Below are 15433 nucleotides of genomic sequence, written 5' to 3' on the forward strand. Positions count from 1 at the left end.
TCACAAAGCACCGAGCTGATCTCCCTGTGCTATGCGGCTGCTTCCCACTAGCTAGCTATTTCACGTTTGGTAGTGTATATATGTCCATGCCACTCTCAGCTTTAGAGCTAGTGTGACCTAGTTCAAATTCCACCTCCCTTCACTCACCAACCCGGTGACCGTTCATCTCCCTGGCTTTCTCATCTTCATCTGCCATACGGGGACAACATGAGGACACCAGAGGCCTGTGGTCAGGGATCAGTGAGATGGTCCCTGTAGAACAAGGAATCCACAGGAGCCAGAACGCAATGCACGTTTGTTCCTGGTATTGTCTTTGATGCTATTTTTGGTAGTTTTCTTACTGATGACTCCCTCCCAGAGGTAAAGAGCCCTGGGTGAGAGGCTGGAGGCCTGGCTCAGTCACTAACAAGGAATTTGCACTATCGATCTCTAAAATGAACACGTGGAACAAGACCTGGGTTCCATACTCCTCCAAAAGGAGCTGCTTGAGTGAGCTTGCAGTGACCTGCCAGCCAAGTGACCTTGTTCTCAAAATGTGCTCCTGTGGCCTTTTGGGAGCATCCCGAGCTTTTGTCAGATTCTCCATAGAGCCTGGTACCGAGAGGTCAAGAACTCCTCTGAGCTAGTCAAGCCCCAGCGCCCTTTCAGCTTGGACGTCCCATGCCCGCTACGCAGAACAAGCATGGCGCTGACCATCAGTGCAGGCCTGCTTTGGTGGCCACAGCTAAGGGCTGAGTCAAGAGCAAGGCATGTGCTGGGACTTAACTCAGCAGTGCAGGAGCTCCAGCTCTCTGAGGTAGGGGCACAGGGCAGCTTCCTGTTTTAACGCTGAGATTGGCCAGAGGCAGACTCATTTTGCAGAGGGCAGGCATTCCCCCACTTGGGTGGTCAGGTCTGAGCTCACTGGCTACAATCCATAGTTCATTCTTCCTGCTGTGACAACTGCAGTGGCCCAAACAGGCCTAAAGCAACTTCTCTGTCAGGACCCCATCCTAGGGATGCCTAGATGAAGGCCTAGAAAGGTCCAGTGACCTGCCCCAGAGCACCCAGCAGGTCAGCATCAGGAGCTCCGGGGCTTTGTCCCCTCCATCCCCGTACGTACCTGCACCCCGGGGCATGGGTGCCCCCCCCGTGGGGTCTCACACGCCAGGGGACAGGACTGAAGCTGAGCCTGTCACCAGCGCCCTCCCGGCCCCAGCCTGGCACCGCAGGGGAGGATGGCGTGGGGCTTCCCCTCTCAAGGCAGGAAGTAGTGGGAGAGGTTTAAAACAGTCCCAAAGGGGAAACCAACCCTCGGAGCGGTGAAGCAAGCACTGTGCGGCCTTCCCTCGCCCTGGCCCCCGCGCGGCCCACAGACACCGCCCGGGCCAGGCTGGGGCCCGGCCTCAGGACTGACCGCCTCTCCCTCCCTCATCTCGACAGGCTTCTGGGACTCCTCACTGAACCCCCGGCGAGGAGGTGGGAGCCCAGTGGAGGCCCCGAGAGACCCAGCCCCGGGAGCGCCCCCCGCCTCCATTCTCAGGTCATCGGCCCATTACGAAAACTGCTCGTGTGAAATCGAGCTGTCCATAGGAAACGGCCGCCTGTGGTTTGTGAATCCAGTCTTCATCGAGGACTGCGGCAGCTCCCTGCCGGCTGACCAGCCACCCCCGGGAAGCTGCCCCTTGCGCCCATCGCCTCCTGCCTCCGACGCTACCTCCCCCACCTCCAGGTGGGCCCCTCGCCGCCCAGCTCCCCCTCCCCCGCCGCTCCCTCTCCATCCCCCCGGCTCCAGCCGGCCTCCTCCCCCGGCCCCCCCTCCAGCCTGCCCTCTGCCCAGTTCTCCCTCGGCGGCTGCTCCCCCGCGTCCACATCCCGAGGTCCTTCCTCCTTCACCCCCAGCGTCTGCCCCCTGCCTGGCACCCCACACCCCAGGCCCCCCGGAGCTTCCAAGCCAGCCACCCATGACAGCCTGTGAGAGGCTCCCACGTCCCCTCGCAGGCCTGGGCCCCCTCAGGGAGGAAGAGATGAAGCCGGGGGCAGCCCCCAGCCCCTTGCAAAACCCCGTCCCTCCAGCGCCCACAAAGAAGAGCCTCCCCGCCGCCCCTCCCAGACGCCGCATCACGGAGAAGGTCTCCCTGGAGGAGCAGAGTGCAGGGAAGGCGGACAGGGGGGCAGCAGCGGAGGGAGACCCGGTGGGTCTTTCCAGAGCATCCCCGCTCCGCCCGCCTCCCCAGGGGACCTCCGGCAGCCCTGGGGACAGGCCTCAGAGAACCACAGAGCAAGGCCAGGAAGCAGTGGCCAAAGCCGGCGATCTGGGCAGCATGCCAGAGCCTCTGAGGAAGATTCGACAACCCCCAGTTCCACCTCCCAGGAAGAAACGGCTCTCCCGGCAGCTGGCCTCGATCCTCCCAATTCCCCTGGAGACTGCCGAGCTTTCCACGGACGGGGAGGCCCCTGAGAACCCCAGGCCCGGTCCACCTGGAGAAGACCAAGGTCCTGCCCCCACAGCTGGCACTCAGAGCCCGCATTCCCGGCCCAGGGCCCAGCCCCAGAGCTTCGCGGAGTTCAAGGGCTCCCTGGCCTCCCTCTCGGACAGCTTGGGAGTGCCCTCCTTGGCCGCAGACCAGGACTCCTACTCGACCAGCAGCACAGAGGAGGAGCTGGAACAGTTCAGCAGCCCCGGCATGAAGAAGAAGTCGTCGATGATCCTGGGCAAGGCCCGCCACCGCCTGAGCTTCGTGAGCTTCACCAGCGTCTTCAGTGCCTTCCTCTCCAACAACCGCAAGCTGTACAAGAAAGTGGTGGAGCTGGCCCAGGACAAGGCCTCGTACTTCGGCAACCTGGTGCAGGACTACAAAGTGTACAGCCTGGAGATGATGGCGCACCAGACCTCCAGTATGGAGATGCTGCAGGAGATCCGCACCATGATGACCCAGCTCAAGAGCTACCTGCTGCAGAGCACCGAGCTCAAGGCCCTGGTGGACCCCGCCCTGCACTCCGAGGAGGAGCTAGGTGGGTCCCCATCCTGGGCAGGGGCTGGGAGCCGGTGGGAGCCAGGGATAATCCCAGATGATCCTCCCTTTCCGTGAACTAACCCCTCTGCTGTTGTGTCTCTTCCTTCCGAGTTCGGCCCGTGGGCCCAGTTAGATGGCAGAACCTCAACCACCTGAGAGCTGGGCAGGACCCCCCCCTCGGGATGCTCCTGGTTTTGTTAGGGAGACAAGTCACCAGGAGCGGTTAGCGGCAAAAAAAAAAGAAAGCACTAACACGCATGGCTGCTGAGGGTCAGAGGCAGTCCCTGCAGGAGATCTGGTGGCTGCAGAGATGTAGAGACCCTAGAGGGCGTGGACCCTCTTATTCTGTAGGTGAGGAAAAAGGCCCGGGAAGGGGAACGGACTTGGCCAAGGTTACACGGGAGCCAGGGGCGGTGGGGAAGCTGACCGCAGGTCCCTGCCTCCGGGTCACCACGCCTCTAGCAGCAGAGGCTCTGAGGGCCTGGAAGGATAGACAGGAGTGGGGTGACGGAGGCAAGGGCAGCTGTGTGTCGTCCTGTTGAGGAGGCTGGAGAAGCAAAGGGGAAGGGGGAGGCGGCAGGATGAGGACCAAGACAGCCAGGACCAGCCCTAGACCCAGACATGGGCCAAGCCTAGGCGTGCGTGGCAGGGAAGGGTTATCTTGGCCTCTACTGAGACTCAGCCATGGGGACATGGGCCCCTCCCTCACCTCCCGGGGATAGAGCAGCTCAGGTGTCTCCCTACAGGGACAGGACTTGGGACCTCCCCTACTGGGCCAATAGCTGAGACCCTGGGGATCGGGTGGAGCCAAAAAGACTTTCCAAGAATACTTCCCTACTGTCAACCAAAGCTGAACATTGCCTTGGTGTCAAGTTGACGTGGGTTCAAATCCTTGTTCAGGCCCCAAGTAGCTGTGTGACCTGCACCAGCAGAGCCTGAGTTGGTCCATCTGTAGAGTGGGGATTATGGCATGTATGTTGCACAGTTGCTGTGAGATCAGAGATGACTAATTCTCATTCCACTAGCTGATCAGGACGCCTCTGGGATAAGATGACATTTGAACAATGAAGGAATAAGCCATGTGGATAGCCACGTGCACTTCTCCAGGCAAAGGGAATGCCAAGTGCAAAGGCACCGAGGTAGGAGCAAGCCTGGCCGGTTGGCAGAACAGCAAGAAGGCCAGGGTAGCTGGAGCAGCATGAGCACAGGGAGCAAACAAGGTGATGAGTGAGAGAGGTCACAGGGACAGGTCACAGAGGGGGCATGTGGGCCACGGGAAAGCCTTCAGCTTCTATGGTGCATGAGATGGGAGCCATTACAGGGTTCTGAGCACAGGAATATCATGATCAAACATGGCATAACAAGATTATGCCAGTTGCTGTGTTGAGAATGGACTAAAAGAAGCCAGGGCAAGAAGCTATTAATATAACTCAGGTAAGAGATGATGACAGCCTAGGTCAAGGTGGAAGCCTTGGAAATGGTAAGAAGTCAGGTTCTGGCTATACTGTATTCTTGAGACTAGATTCAAATGGATCTGGTAATTGAAAGAGACACATCAAGAATAACTCTACCAAACATTTATTGGGCACCCAGGCCCTCCAGGTACAGCTGCACAGGTTGTATACTGCACAACGCCCATGTACATAGTGCTCTCTGAGGTGGTGTACTAGTAAGCAGCCCTGTGAGAGTTTCATCTGTGCCAGGCCCTGTGAAAAGCATTAGATACCATGTGTGGCTCCTGTGCCCTTGGCAGTGTGGCCTTCTGTTGAATGTACTACAGTCTCACCTGTCAGAACTGTGGGCTGTACCTGCCGGGACTGTGAGTGTGTCCTTCCAGGGACATGGGATGGGGATAGCCACACTGTCGGGCAACAGGACGTGGGGGCAGGATGCCTGAAGCTGGTTTCCTCACCCTCCTGCTCTCGCCCACCTGCAGAAGCCATTGTGGAGTCTGCCTTGTACAAGTGTGTCCTGAAGCCCCTGAAGGAAGCCATCAACTCATGCCTGCATGAGATCCACAGCAAGGACGGCTCGCTGCAGCAGCTTAAGGAGAACCAGCTGGTGATCCTAGCCACCACGACCACCGAGCTGGGCGTGACCACTAGCGTGCCGGAGGTGCCCATCATGGAGAAGATCCTGCAGAAGTTCGCCAGCATGCACAAGGCCTACTCGCCCGAGAAGAAGATCTCCACCCTGCTCAAGACCTGTAAGCTCATCTACGACTCCATGGCCCTCGGCAACCCAGGTAGGTGGGCAGCCAGGAGGGACCCGGGCTGGGGGCGCTCTCCGGATCCCGGGAGCAGCGATATCGTATGAGGCTGTGACCCCTTCCCCTCAACAACCCCAGAGCCCTTGGAAAGCACTGGAGAAGCCTTCCCGGAATCAGAAGCCTGTTGGGGCAGGAGTAGCCACGGTGGGTTCCCTGGGGACCGGGAGCAGAGACATGGTTGGCTGCCACGCTGGAAGCAGCCAAGGAAGCCAGCCCATACTGTGCCTTTGTGTGAATTAGGAAAAGGTGGTGCTACGTTTGTTTCCTAGGGCTGCCGTAACAAAGTTCCACACACTGGTGACAACAGAAAGTTATTGTCTCTCAGTTCTGGAGGCTGGCAGTTTGAGATCAAGGAGTCAGCAGATCCCTACTCCCTCTAAAGGCTGTAAGGAAGGAGGTGTTCCAGGCCTCTCTTCTGGCTTCTGAGAGTTCCCTGGCTTGTAGCAGCAACACTCCAGTCTTTGCATGGTGTGCTCTCTGTGTACGTGTCCATGTCCAAACTTCCCCTTTTGATACGGATGTCAGTCATATTGGATTAGGGGCCCACCCTACAACAGTATGACCTCATCTTAGCCAATTATATCGGCAAAGACCTAATGTCCCAATAAGGTCACATTTCGAGGTACTGAGGGCTAGGACTTCAACATATGAATTTTGGAAGGACACAATTCAACCCATAATGGCCACATAGATCAGTTACAGAAGTCAGTGGGGCAATTACGCTGATCTGGTCAGGTGTGCCTGAGCTTGGCGGGGCTGACTCGAGGGTCTGTGGTCAGAGGGGGTCTTTTGGAGGCTGGCTGGGCTAGGATGGCCTTGCTTATGTGTTGGGTGGTTGATTGGCTATTGACTGGTCTGGGATGGGGGCGACTGGGCCACGTGTTTCTCATTCTCCAGCAGGTTAGCCCAAGCTTGTACCCATGGCGGTAGTTGGGGTCCAAGTGGGCAAGTACAGCCTGCAAGGCCTCTCGGTATGGACTTGAACTGGCACAATGCCAGTCGGACACATTTCACTGACTCGTTTAGTCACAAGACTAGCCCAGATTTAAGGGGTGAGGAACCAGACTTCCCTTCTTGATGAGAAGAGCTGCAAAGGCACCTAGCAAGGGATGCAGATGTAGGCAAGGGCATCATTAGGACCATTTGTCATCAGTTTACCCCAGCGCTCCTCCAGGCAGACAAGCACAGGCATCACTGCACCGTGGTGCACACCTTACTGAACAGAGTGCTGGCTGGATTTCACCCCCTGACTACCCCAGCAGCTGGATGTCTCTGTGCAGTAAGCAACCTGCGTAACTGTACATGACAGCCGTGGTAATGGAGAGTGGAAGGATTGTTAACTTCTGTAGCCATACAGACTTAGGTTCAAGTTCCTGATCTGTCACTTACTACCTGTGTGACCTTGAGTGATTTACTTAACCCCATAAGACCCAGTTTGCTCATCTGAGGAAGCTGTTTTACGAAGAGGCAAAACTAAGACCCCTAATGGTTCAGAAGCCACGCTTGGCCACTTGTATGAATATTGGAAACAGCATATGTAAAATGTCAACCTCAATGCATGGTGCCTAGCAGGCTCGACCAGTGGTGGCTGTTCTTTTGGTTTTGGGGTTTTTTTTTACATCTTTATTGGAGTATAATTGCTCTACAATGGTGTGTTAGTTTCTGCTTTATAACAAAGTGAATCAGTTATACATATACATATGTTCCCATATCTCTTCCCTCTTGCGTCTCCCTCCCACCCTCCCTATCCCACCCTTCCAGGCGGTCACAAAGCACCGAGCTGATCTCCCTGTGTTATGGAGCTGCTTCCCACTAGCTATCTATTTCACGTTTGGTAGTGTATACATGTCCATGCCACTCTCTCACTTTGTCCCAGCTTACCCTTCCCCCTCCCCATATCCTCAAGTCCGTGCTCTAGTAGGTCTGTGTCTTTATTCCTGTCTTACCCCTAGGTTATTCATGACATTTTTTTCCTTAAATTTCATATATATGTGTTAGCATACAGTGGTGGCTGTTTTAGGGGAGGGAGTCTCCATCTGCCTTGGAGAAGGGCAGGCCGGTGTGGCCACAGGCCAACAGAAGACATTTGTTAGCGTGTGACTGGCGGATGGTGCAAGGTCCCCTCACCCTAGAAAAACTTCCTCACAGGCCTGGAACAGGCCAATTCCAGGTTGGAGTCACTCTTTTGGATTAAACTGACTTGGGTCCAACAGTCAATTGTGAGAATGAATACTGTTCCCCATAAGCAGATGCCACCCTGAGTTACAGCTGCACATTAACCCTTTATCATAATATTGGAAATGTGATCGGAAGAGAGAGGGTTGTAGCAGTGGAGACGGGATGCTGAAGTGGAGGGTTTTCTTCATGGAGTGGAAGTCAGACCTCGAGATGGGGTGTCCCATGCGGTGTAGAGTCCAGAGAACAGGCCAGCGTGTGAGCTCCACAGCTGAGAAACCGCCTCAGAAATCTCCAAGGAAGTAAGGTGGGGGTCAGCAAGCAGCCTGCACCCCCCAGAGCTCTCAGAGGTGGACCTCCTCTGCCCCAGGGATGTGGAACCCGGGAAGCTGTCCAGGAGCCCACAGCAGTGATGTGAGGCTGGAGGTTAAGTCCCCGTTGTGGCGTGGCAGAGGGCTGTCCAGGAACCTTCTCAGAGCGAGGCAGCCCCAGATCAGCAGCGGGGGAGGGAGGCAGGCTCAGGGGGTGTCCTGCGTGGTGTGTAGAGGGGGCAACTGGATCAAGGCAGGAAAAGAGACGAAGCCCCGTAGGACCCTTTGCTGGGAGTAGCCTCAGCGAGAACAGACAGGCGGGCCTGGGACCTTGGAGGAATGTCCAAGAGAGAGATCCAGGTTTCCTTCCCAGCTATGTGATTGTGTCCAGGTTACTTCGGTGCTCTGAGCCTCAGTTTCGCCTGTGTTAGGTCAGCACAGCTACACCCACGTTACGGGGCTGTTGTGACACTGAGATGGGTCTGCAGTTTGCATCCAGCCCAGTGGCTGGCACTTAACAAGGACAGTTACCTTCCCCTTCTGAACGTCTCATTTGGGCAGCCATTCTCCCTGCCTTGAGGGGGCTCGGGGCAAAGTCAGGGCCCAGGGCTCTACAGACCCTGAGCCGTTATCAGGGAGGCAGCTTTGGGCCTGAAATGGGCAGTTGCATCCTCAGCGAGGCCCCGTTTACTCAGAAGCCTTGAGCTTCCTGCAGTTCTTTTAAGCACTCAGTGTCCTGGCAGTGAGTTCAAACTCAAAAACTGTGAGTTTTGCTGACAGTGAACTTACTTACTAGAAACTTACCAACCAGCAGGGAATGGGGGAGGGAACGGCTAAATCTGAGGGAAAAGAAAGACAGAGGCACTGCCGGAGCTCAGCCCGTGAAAGACCGAACAGAACAAGGACGCTCAGAGTTTCCTTGTCCTTGGCTGGCAGGGGCAGGGAGGCAGGAACCTCTGCTGATTCAGAAGGCAGCTCCAGGCAGGGAGACTCTGAGCCCAGAAATTCAGGACGGGATCAAGGCTCCGTGTGAAGATTCCCCACCAGGAACAGACCCACCAGGAACAGATGGGTTTCTTGGCAAGAGCCAGACAGTGGGTTCCCCTCCCACTGCTGAGTGAACCCAGTGGCTCCCAATCTTACCTGTGCCCCGAGCAGGCCTGGGCTGCCCCACTCAGAACCTCAGCCTCTTCCCGAGAGGAAGCAGTTCTGCCAAGAAGAGCAGGGATTTGAGGGTTCATTCAAGGACATGGGTGTGAACCCAGCTTCAGTGCTGCAGCCTTAGACTTGAATCTCATGGGGCCTCCGCTTGTGTGTAAAATGGGGATGATAAGACCTGCCTTGCAGGTTGCCATGCAGGGTAGAGGTGGGGGGGAGCACATAGAAAACACCTGGGCTGCGTGGCCCCAAGGAGGTACTAATCTTCCAGAGCCTCTGGTTTCTAGCCCCGTTCAGAAAGAGGCTGGGAACACCTCTCTCGGGGCTGTGGCGAGGCTCAGATGCGAACAGATATGTGGGTGAGTGTCCAGTAGATGTGGAGATGCAGGAATGGCTGCTCCAAATGTGGAGGATGCAGCCACACAGTGGTTCCCAAGCTGGGTTCCAGGAGGCACCCCAGGGGCCACCAGAGGGACACAGGACTGGGCTTGACCCCAGACAACCCTGCTTGTCCCTGTTTTACACACAGGGTTCCACCTGGGATTTTGTTTGAAATAACCAGCTCTGCTGCTAAATTTTTTGGCTTTTTGAGAAAACCTTTCATTTGGAAAACACTTCAGACTTCAAAAACTTCAAGAATAGGAATAGTACATTAAAATAGGAACATCCACTTAACCCCTTGTGGACTGTTAATATCTTACATCATTTGCTTTATCATTTATACTCTCTCTATGCATATGTAATTTTTTCCTGAATCATATAAGGGCAAGTTACATACATCTTGGCCCTTTACCCCTAAATACTTCTGAGAATAGGGATAGTCCCTCACATAACCACGTTAAAGTTGTCTGCTTTGTAAATTTACATCAATAAAATATTTTTCTCCACTGCACTGCCTGTATTCCAAGTGGTCACTGATCTAACAAGGCTCTTATTAACATTTCCTCCTCCAGTTCAGGATCCAAAACAAGGTCAGGTATCGCATTTAGTTGCCTCCTTTCATCTGGAACATTACAGCCTTTCTTTGTCTTTTATGGCATTGGCATCTTTAAGGAATCCAGGTTTCTCTCCCTGCCCCCTCCCCATCTTTTCTTTGTCACGAAAGTTCCTCATTTTGTGTTTGTCAGATGTTTCCGCATGATTAGAGTGAGGTTAGGCATTTTCAGCCAGATCCGGACTGACTCTTAAATTCTCTTCTGACTTTGACATGCAGTGACCTTAGGACCAGGTCTTCTGCTCATAACCTCCGCCCACCCGGCCCCGCTCCCCTCCCGCACCCTCACCTCCTCCTGCACCCTCACCCCCTCATCCCCCAGACGCTTCCAGCGCTCTGCTACTCTGAGTGTGGTCCCCAGCCACGCCGCCCCCCCCCCCGTGGAAGCCCTGGGAGGCATGGGCGACCCCGTGGAGGGCACAGTGCCAGCTAGGCTGCCGCCGGCCTCCACCACTGACCCACTCTATGCAGAAAACTGCCCTTTCCCCCACCCGCCCTGCCCCAGCCCCTCAAGTCCAGGAAAGAAGCTCCACCAGCCCGTTTCTCCCATTGCACGATGCTGGCAATAGTAACTGGTATCCACACGGCCTGGCTGCTGGCGAGACCGGCTGAGACAGTGGGAAAGGCAGAACTTTGAGACACAAAGCCTGAGGTAACAGCCAGGCTGTCTTTTCCAGAAAGGTAGTTGCTGTTAATGCCCATGATACAGATGGGCCAGAATTCAAAGCTAGGATATCCTTACTCCAGAGCCTGTGCTTCCATCACTGTACCAAGCAGCCAACCTGGGAACGGATCCCAAAGTTCCCGAACTCTGATCAAGTGCTTCCTCCACTATAGCAGGTTTAGGGGCCCGTGTCGGGTAGGGTGGGGAGTTCACCGAGACAATGGCTTTGGATAGACCTGGCCCTCTGTCCTGCAGCCAGGAGCAGACTGGATGAGCAGACTGCATGAGGCTCAGTGAGAGCAGTTAGAACTTCTAGAATCATCTGTCCCGTTACTTTGACAAACAAGCTATTCCCACCTCTTCGGTGTCTAAGACCCAGCATTCAGGGCTGGCCCCGCTGATGGGGAGAAATAGCTTCAAGCCCAAGAACTCCTCCATAAGATAGGAGTTGGGGGAAGGAAAGAAGAATGCAGTGCACACAAATGAGGGACTCTTTCTTAAAAGAATAAAGAGCAGGCAACATCCGGGAGGGCAGTGAAGGCCAGCGAGCTGCTTTCTTCTCTTCCTTCGGGAGTCTGTGTAGCTGGCTCAGGCAGGGCAGAGGCGGGGGTTGGGAGACCCCAGGTGCAGGGATTGACAGGCCTATGACATTGACTGAGGGTAGACAGGACAGAGAGGGAGGTCTGTCTGTTGGTTTCTAAAAATCGATGTTAAAAAATCCAAACTGGGGCTTCCCTGGTGGCGCAGTGCTTGGGAGTCCGCCTGCCGATGAAGGGGACGGGGGTTCGTGCCCCGGTCCAGGAGGATCCCACATGCCGCGGACCGGCTAGGGCCGTGAGCCATGGCCGCTGAGCCTGCGCGTCTGGAGCCTGTGCTCCGCAACGGGAGAGGCCACAACAGTGAGAGGCCCGTGTACCGAAAAAAAAAAAAAAATCTAAACTGATTTCTGATGACAAAAGTCACTAATGTTTATTGTAGAAAAAGATGATTAGTATTGTGGTAGATTTCTATCTGGTCTCTTTGAAATAGATACAGATAGGTAGGTAAATAGATAATTAGTTAAGGAAATACTTTCTGCTATAACAGATAAACCCTTCAGTCTCTAACTCAGTACAAATTTATTTCTCACGCATGGAAGTCCAACTGGATGGAGGAGGGCTGGGGAGTGGGGAGTGGGTTCTGCTCCGTATAGCCATCCCGGGATCCAGGCTGAGGGAGGCTTTCTAAGTCCCCCTGGGCATCGACATGCAGGTGACAGAGAGAGACAGACAGAGAACATATGTGCTAGGCCTGGAAACAAAGCATAACCTTGTGTTTATGCCCACAACAGAAATGGGGTTCAGGACCTCTAAGATGTCATGTTCTGAGGATTAGAAGCCACGTTACCCTCCTGTCTTGCATAATAACCATCTGTAACATTTCTCACAGTCCAATAACCCAGAAGGCACCATGTTAATCATTTTCTATCTGTCTTGTCACTGAAACATCACAACCACCCCCACGAGGTGTGGGCACTGTTGTTATCCCCATTTTACAGCCAAGGAAACTGAGGCTTGGCAAGGTGAAGCAGTAAGCTCAGGGTCACACCTGAGCAGGTGAGTGGTGGCCCTGGGACTTGGATCCAGGTCCTGTGCTGGACTGCTGTGTTCTCCTGCCTCTCCAGGGTGCCCTGGGGTCAGAGATGACCTCAGGGAGGCCAGGCCCAATCACAGTGACTTCATGCATTTTCCAGCCAGGTTGGGACTTTTGGCTTCTGGTCTCTGCACCCACAGCCTATGTGGCTGACTGGCTTGTGGGCTGAGCTCTCCGAAGAGGAACCCAGGGAGCTGGAGTGCTTTCCTCAGGGATCCAGTGTTGCTCAAAGCAGAACTGAGACTTCAGCAGCATCTGCAAAAAGCACAAACAACCCAACAGGGTCGCTTTGGGAAGCTCAGTGGGAGAGAGGCTGGCTTCTGGTCTCACGTCAGTCACAGACTACAGGGAACCTCCCTCCCTCGGGCTCCAGCTCTTTCATCCGTGCAGCTGGGAGTTCAAACTAGACCAGTGGTTTTTTTTTTTTTTGCGGTTCGCGGGCCTCTCACTGTTGTGGCCTCTCCCATTGCGGAGCACAGGCTCTGGACGCGCAGGCTCAGCGGCCATGGCTCACGGGCCCAGCCGCTCTGCGGCATGTGGGATCTTCCCGGATCGGGGCACAAACCCGTGTCCCCTGCATCGGCAGGCGGACTCTCAATCACTGCGCCACCAGGGAAGCCCAGACCAGTGGTTTTCCAACTGGTCCCAGAGAACTCTCGAGGGACTCGAGGGACTGGGGACATCTTGCAGGGGGAGCTGGGGAGGAGGGGAAACAGCAAACCAGCCCTGCTGTCCGACTCTGATCAACCAGAGCAGCCAAGTTCCATATAAGATACCCCTTAACGAAAGGATTCCACTGCAAAAGTAAATTTAAAACCTCCTGTTCTAGAGGCTTTCTACTTCCTGCCATCCTGTGTTTTTATCAGATAAGTTCATTCATTCAACAGTTCAACAAACATTTATTGACAGTATGGATGTTAACAGGAAAACCCAGCCCCTGTTTTTAGGATGGTCACAGTTCAAGTGGAAAAACAGAGCATTCAACAGGTGACAACCATGCAGTGAGATAAATGATATTCATTCATTCATTTAGCAAGTATATTTATTTATTTATTTATTTTTTAGATGTTGGGGGTAGGAGTTTATTAATTAATTTATTTATTTTTGCTGTGTTGGGTCTTCATTTCTGTGCGAGGGCTTTCTCTAGTTGTGGCAAGTGGGGGCCACTCTTCATCGCAGTGCGTGGGCCTCTCACTGTCGCGGCCTCTCTTGTTGCGGAGCACAGGCTCCAGACGCGCAGGCTCAGTAGTTGTGGCTCACGGGCCTAGTTGCTCTGCAGCATGTGGGATCCTCCCAGACCAGGGCTTGAACCCGTGTCCCCTGCATTAGCAGGCAGATTCTCAACCACTGCACCACCACGGAAGCCCTATTTAGCAAGTATATTTATTAAACACCTACTACTGTTGAGGCATCGGATATAAACAGTGAGCACGATAAAGTCCCTGCCCTCATAAAGCTTTCATTACGTGGGGAGAGACAGCTAATAAACAAGGAAACAGAAATACAAAATATATCACCAGATGCTGAAACAGGCCACTAGAATGAATAAAACAGGCTAAGCGGTCTGGGGAGTGTGAAGGAGTTTGCTGTTCTGGGTTGGGAAGTCAGGGGAGGCCTCTCTGAGTTAACATGGATTTGTTTTTCCATTCTTCAATGACAAGCCCAGGGAAACCCATTATAAGGGCACTGAACCTAGCTGGTGGGGAGTGGGGGTCTTGGGTTAAAACTTCCTGGAGGAAGGAAGTGGCTTCAGGTGGGAATCGTGGCAGAGGGTTAGGGCCAAAGCAGATCACAGTCGTGAGCTGTGTGCTGCCCCAGGATGGTTGCACCAGCCACACCCACTTTCAGTAAGAGCCCAGCCAACACATTCCAAGGGGCAGTTATGATAAGAAGATAGATTCTTTCCTCTAGATCGGGATCTGCAGGCCAACTCTGGCCTGCCACCTGATTTCGTAAATAAATTTTTATTGAAACAGCCACGTTCATTCATTTACACGGTGTCCCTGGCTGCTTTTGTACAATGGCTGAGTCGAAGAGTTGGGACGGAGACCATGTGGCCCATGAAACTAAAAATATTTACTATCCAGCCCTTTACGGAAAAAAAATTGCCAGCCCCTCTTTTAGAAAATGCTTCCTAGAAGACAAAACTTTATTTTTAATCCAGCCACTTGTTCGACGCTCACAAGGGCTCTCAGTAACAGACTGAGTTTTGTTATTACCTCTGGTTTGCAGATAAGAAAAGAGAGGCTCAGAGGTAGTGGCCCCAGATCACACAGCTGGTTAAGTGGCCGAGTCGGGGGCCTCCTAATCCAGTGTCCTCACGGTTTGTGTGACCCAGGTGTGCACGCTTTAGCTCATTTTTATCAGAGCTCTTCTCCAAAATCCCCCAGCTTATGAAACACGCATAAGGCCCCCAGCCAGCTCTTTAAAATGTAATCGGCTCCCCCAACATCTACAGATGGAAAACAGATGTGACTTTGGCAAAAAGAAAGCAGGAATCAGCAGGAAATGCAGGCTGCAGCCCAGCAGGCCTTTCAGAGGTACAGCCTGATGGATGCGATCTCTGATCCACGCAAGACAGATGTTTCGACCACAGGTGAATTATTTTGTAGCTGTGCCCCAGCCTCCCAGTGCTGCTGCCTGAGGCCCCACTGTGTGCAGGGCTGAGCCCCGAGCCCTAAGCCTTGGGCTCCAGGCTTCAGGGAAGGAGAATGCAGCCCTAATTATCCCTAGGATATCGGGTGGGAACCAGTGCATTTAAATGATGCTTAAAGCTAATGTTTGTCCACAAATAGCTCTCAGGTCAGAGATCCTGTGTGGGCATTTCTCACCACATCAGGGAAGAGAGACCCAGATTCTGCTGACCAGCTGTGGGGCCTGGAGCAAATTTCTCCCATCCCTGAGCCTCAGTTTCCTCACAGTGAGGTTGGACTTGATGAATCCAAGGCCACTGGTGTGCTAAGTCAGCGATGATACAAACCATCTCATGGGAGACAGCCGTCTGCATCTCTTCCCCGCTCCATGTTCATGTTGGTAGCTTGAAGTCGGCCACTGTGGAAAGATTTATGCCATGCAAATTGGCAAATGCTGCAAATCAGAGCTTTTTTTTTTCCTTTGGAGAGCCGGTTGTTAAGGATTCCCATCACACCACTGTCTAAGGCCCATAATGGATCCTAGCTTCCTTGATCATGGCCCCAACCATGGGCAAGACAGAGTGGTGCCTGGTGGGAGCAC

At 54.0% G+C, this 15433-nt stretch overlaps 1 protein-coding gene across 3 annotated transcripts in view; it reads left to right on the forward strand.

The window, feature by feature from the left end:
* Nucleotides 1-15433, forward strand: part of RIN3 (Ras and Rab interactor 3) — a 123984-nt gene that overhangs the window by 96518 nt on the left and 12033 nt on the right. For all 3 annotated transcript variants that reach the window (XM_081230316.1, XM_081230315.1, XM_081230314.1), the window contains exons 6-7: nt 1423-2994; nt 4933-5241. In XM_081230316.1, the coding sequence (XP_081086442.1) occupies nt 1423-2994; nt 4933-5241 (1881 nt within the window). The remainder of the gene's footprint in view (nt 1-1422; nt 2995-4932; nt 5242-15433) is intronic.

The sequence above is a fragment of the Mesoplodon bidens genome (genome assembly GCF_964165515.1).
Source record: "Mesoplodon bidens genome assembly, chromosome: 3".
NCBI lineage: Eukaryota > Metazoa > Chordata > Mammalia > Artiodactyla > Ziphiidae > Mesoplodon > Mesoplodon bidens.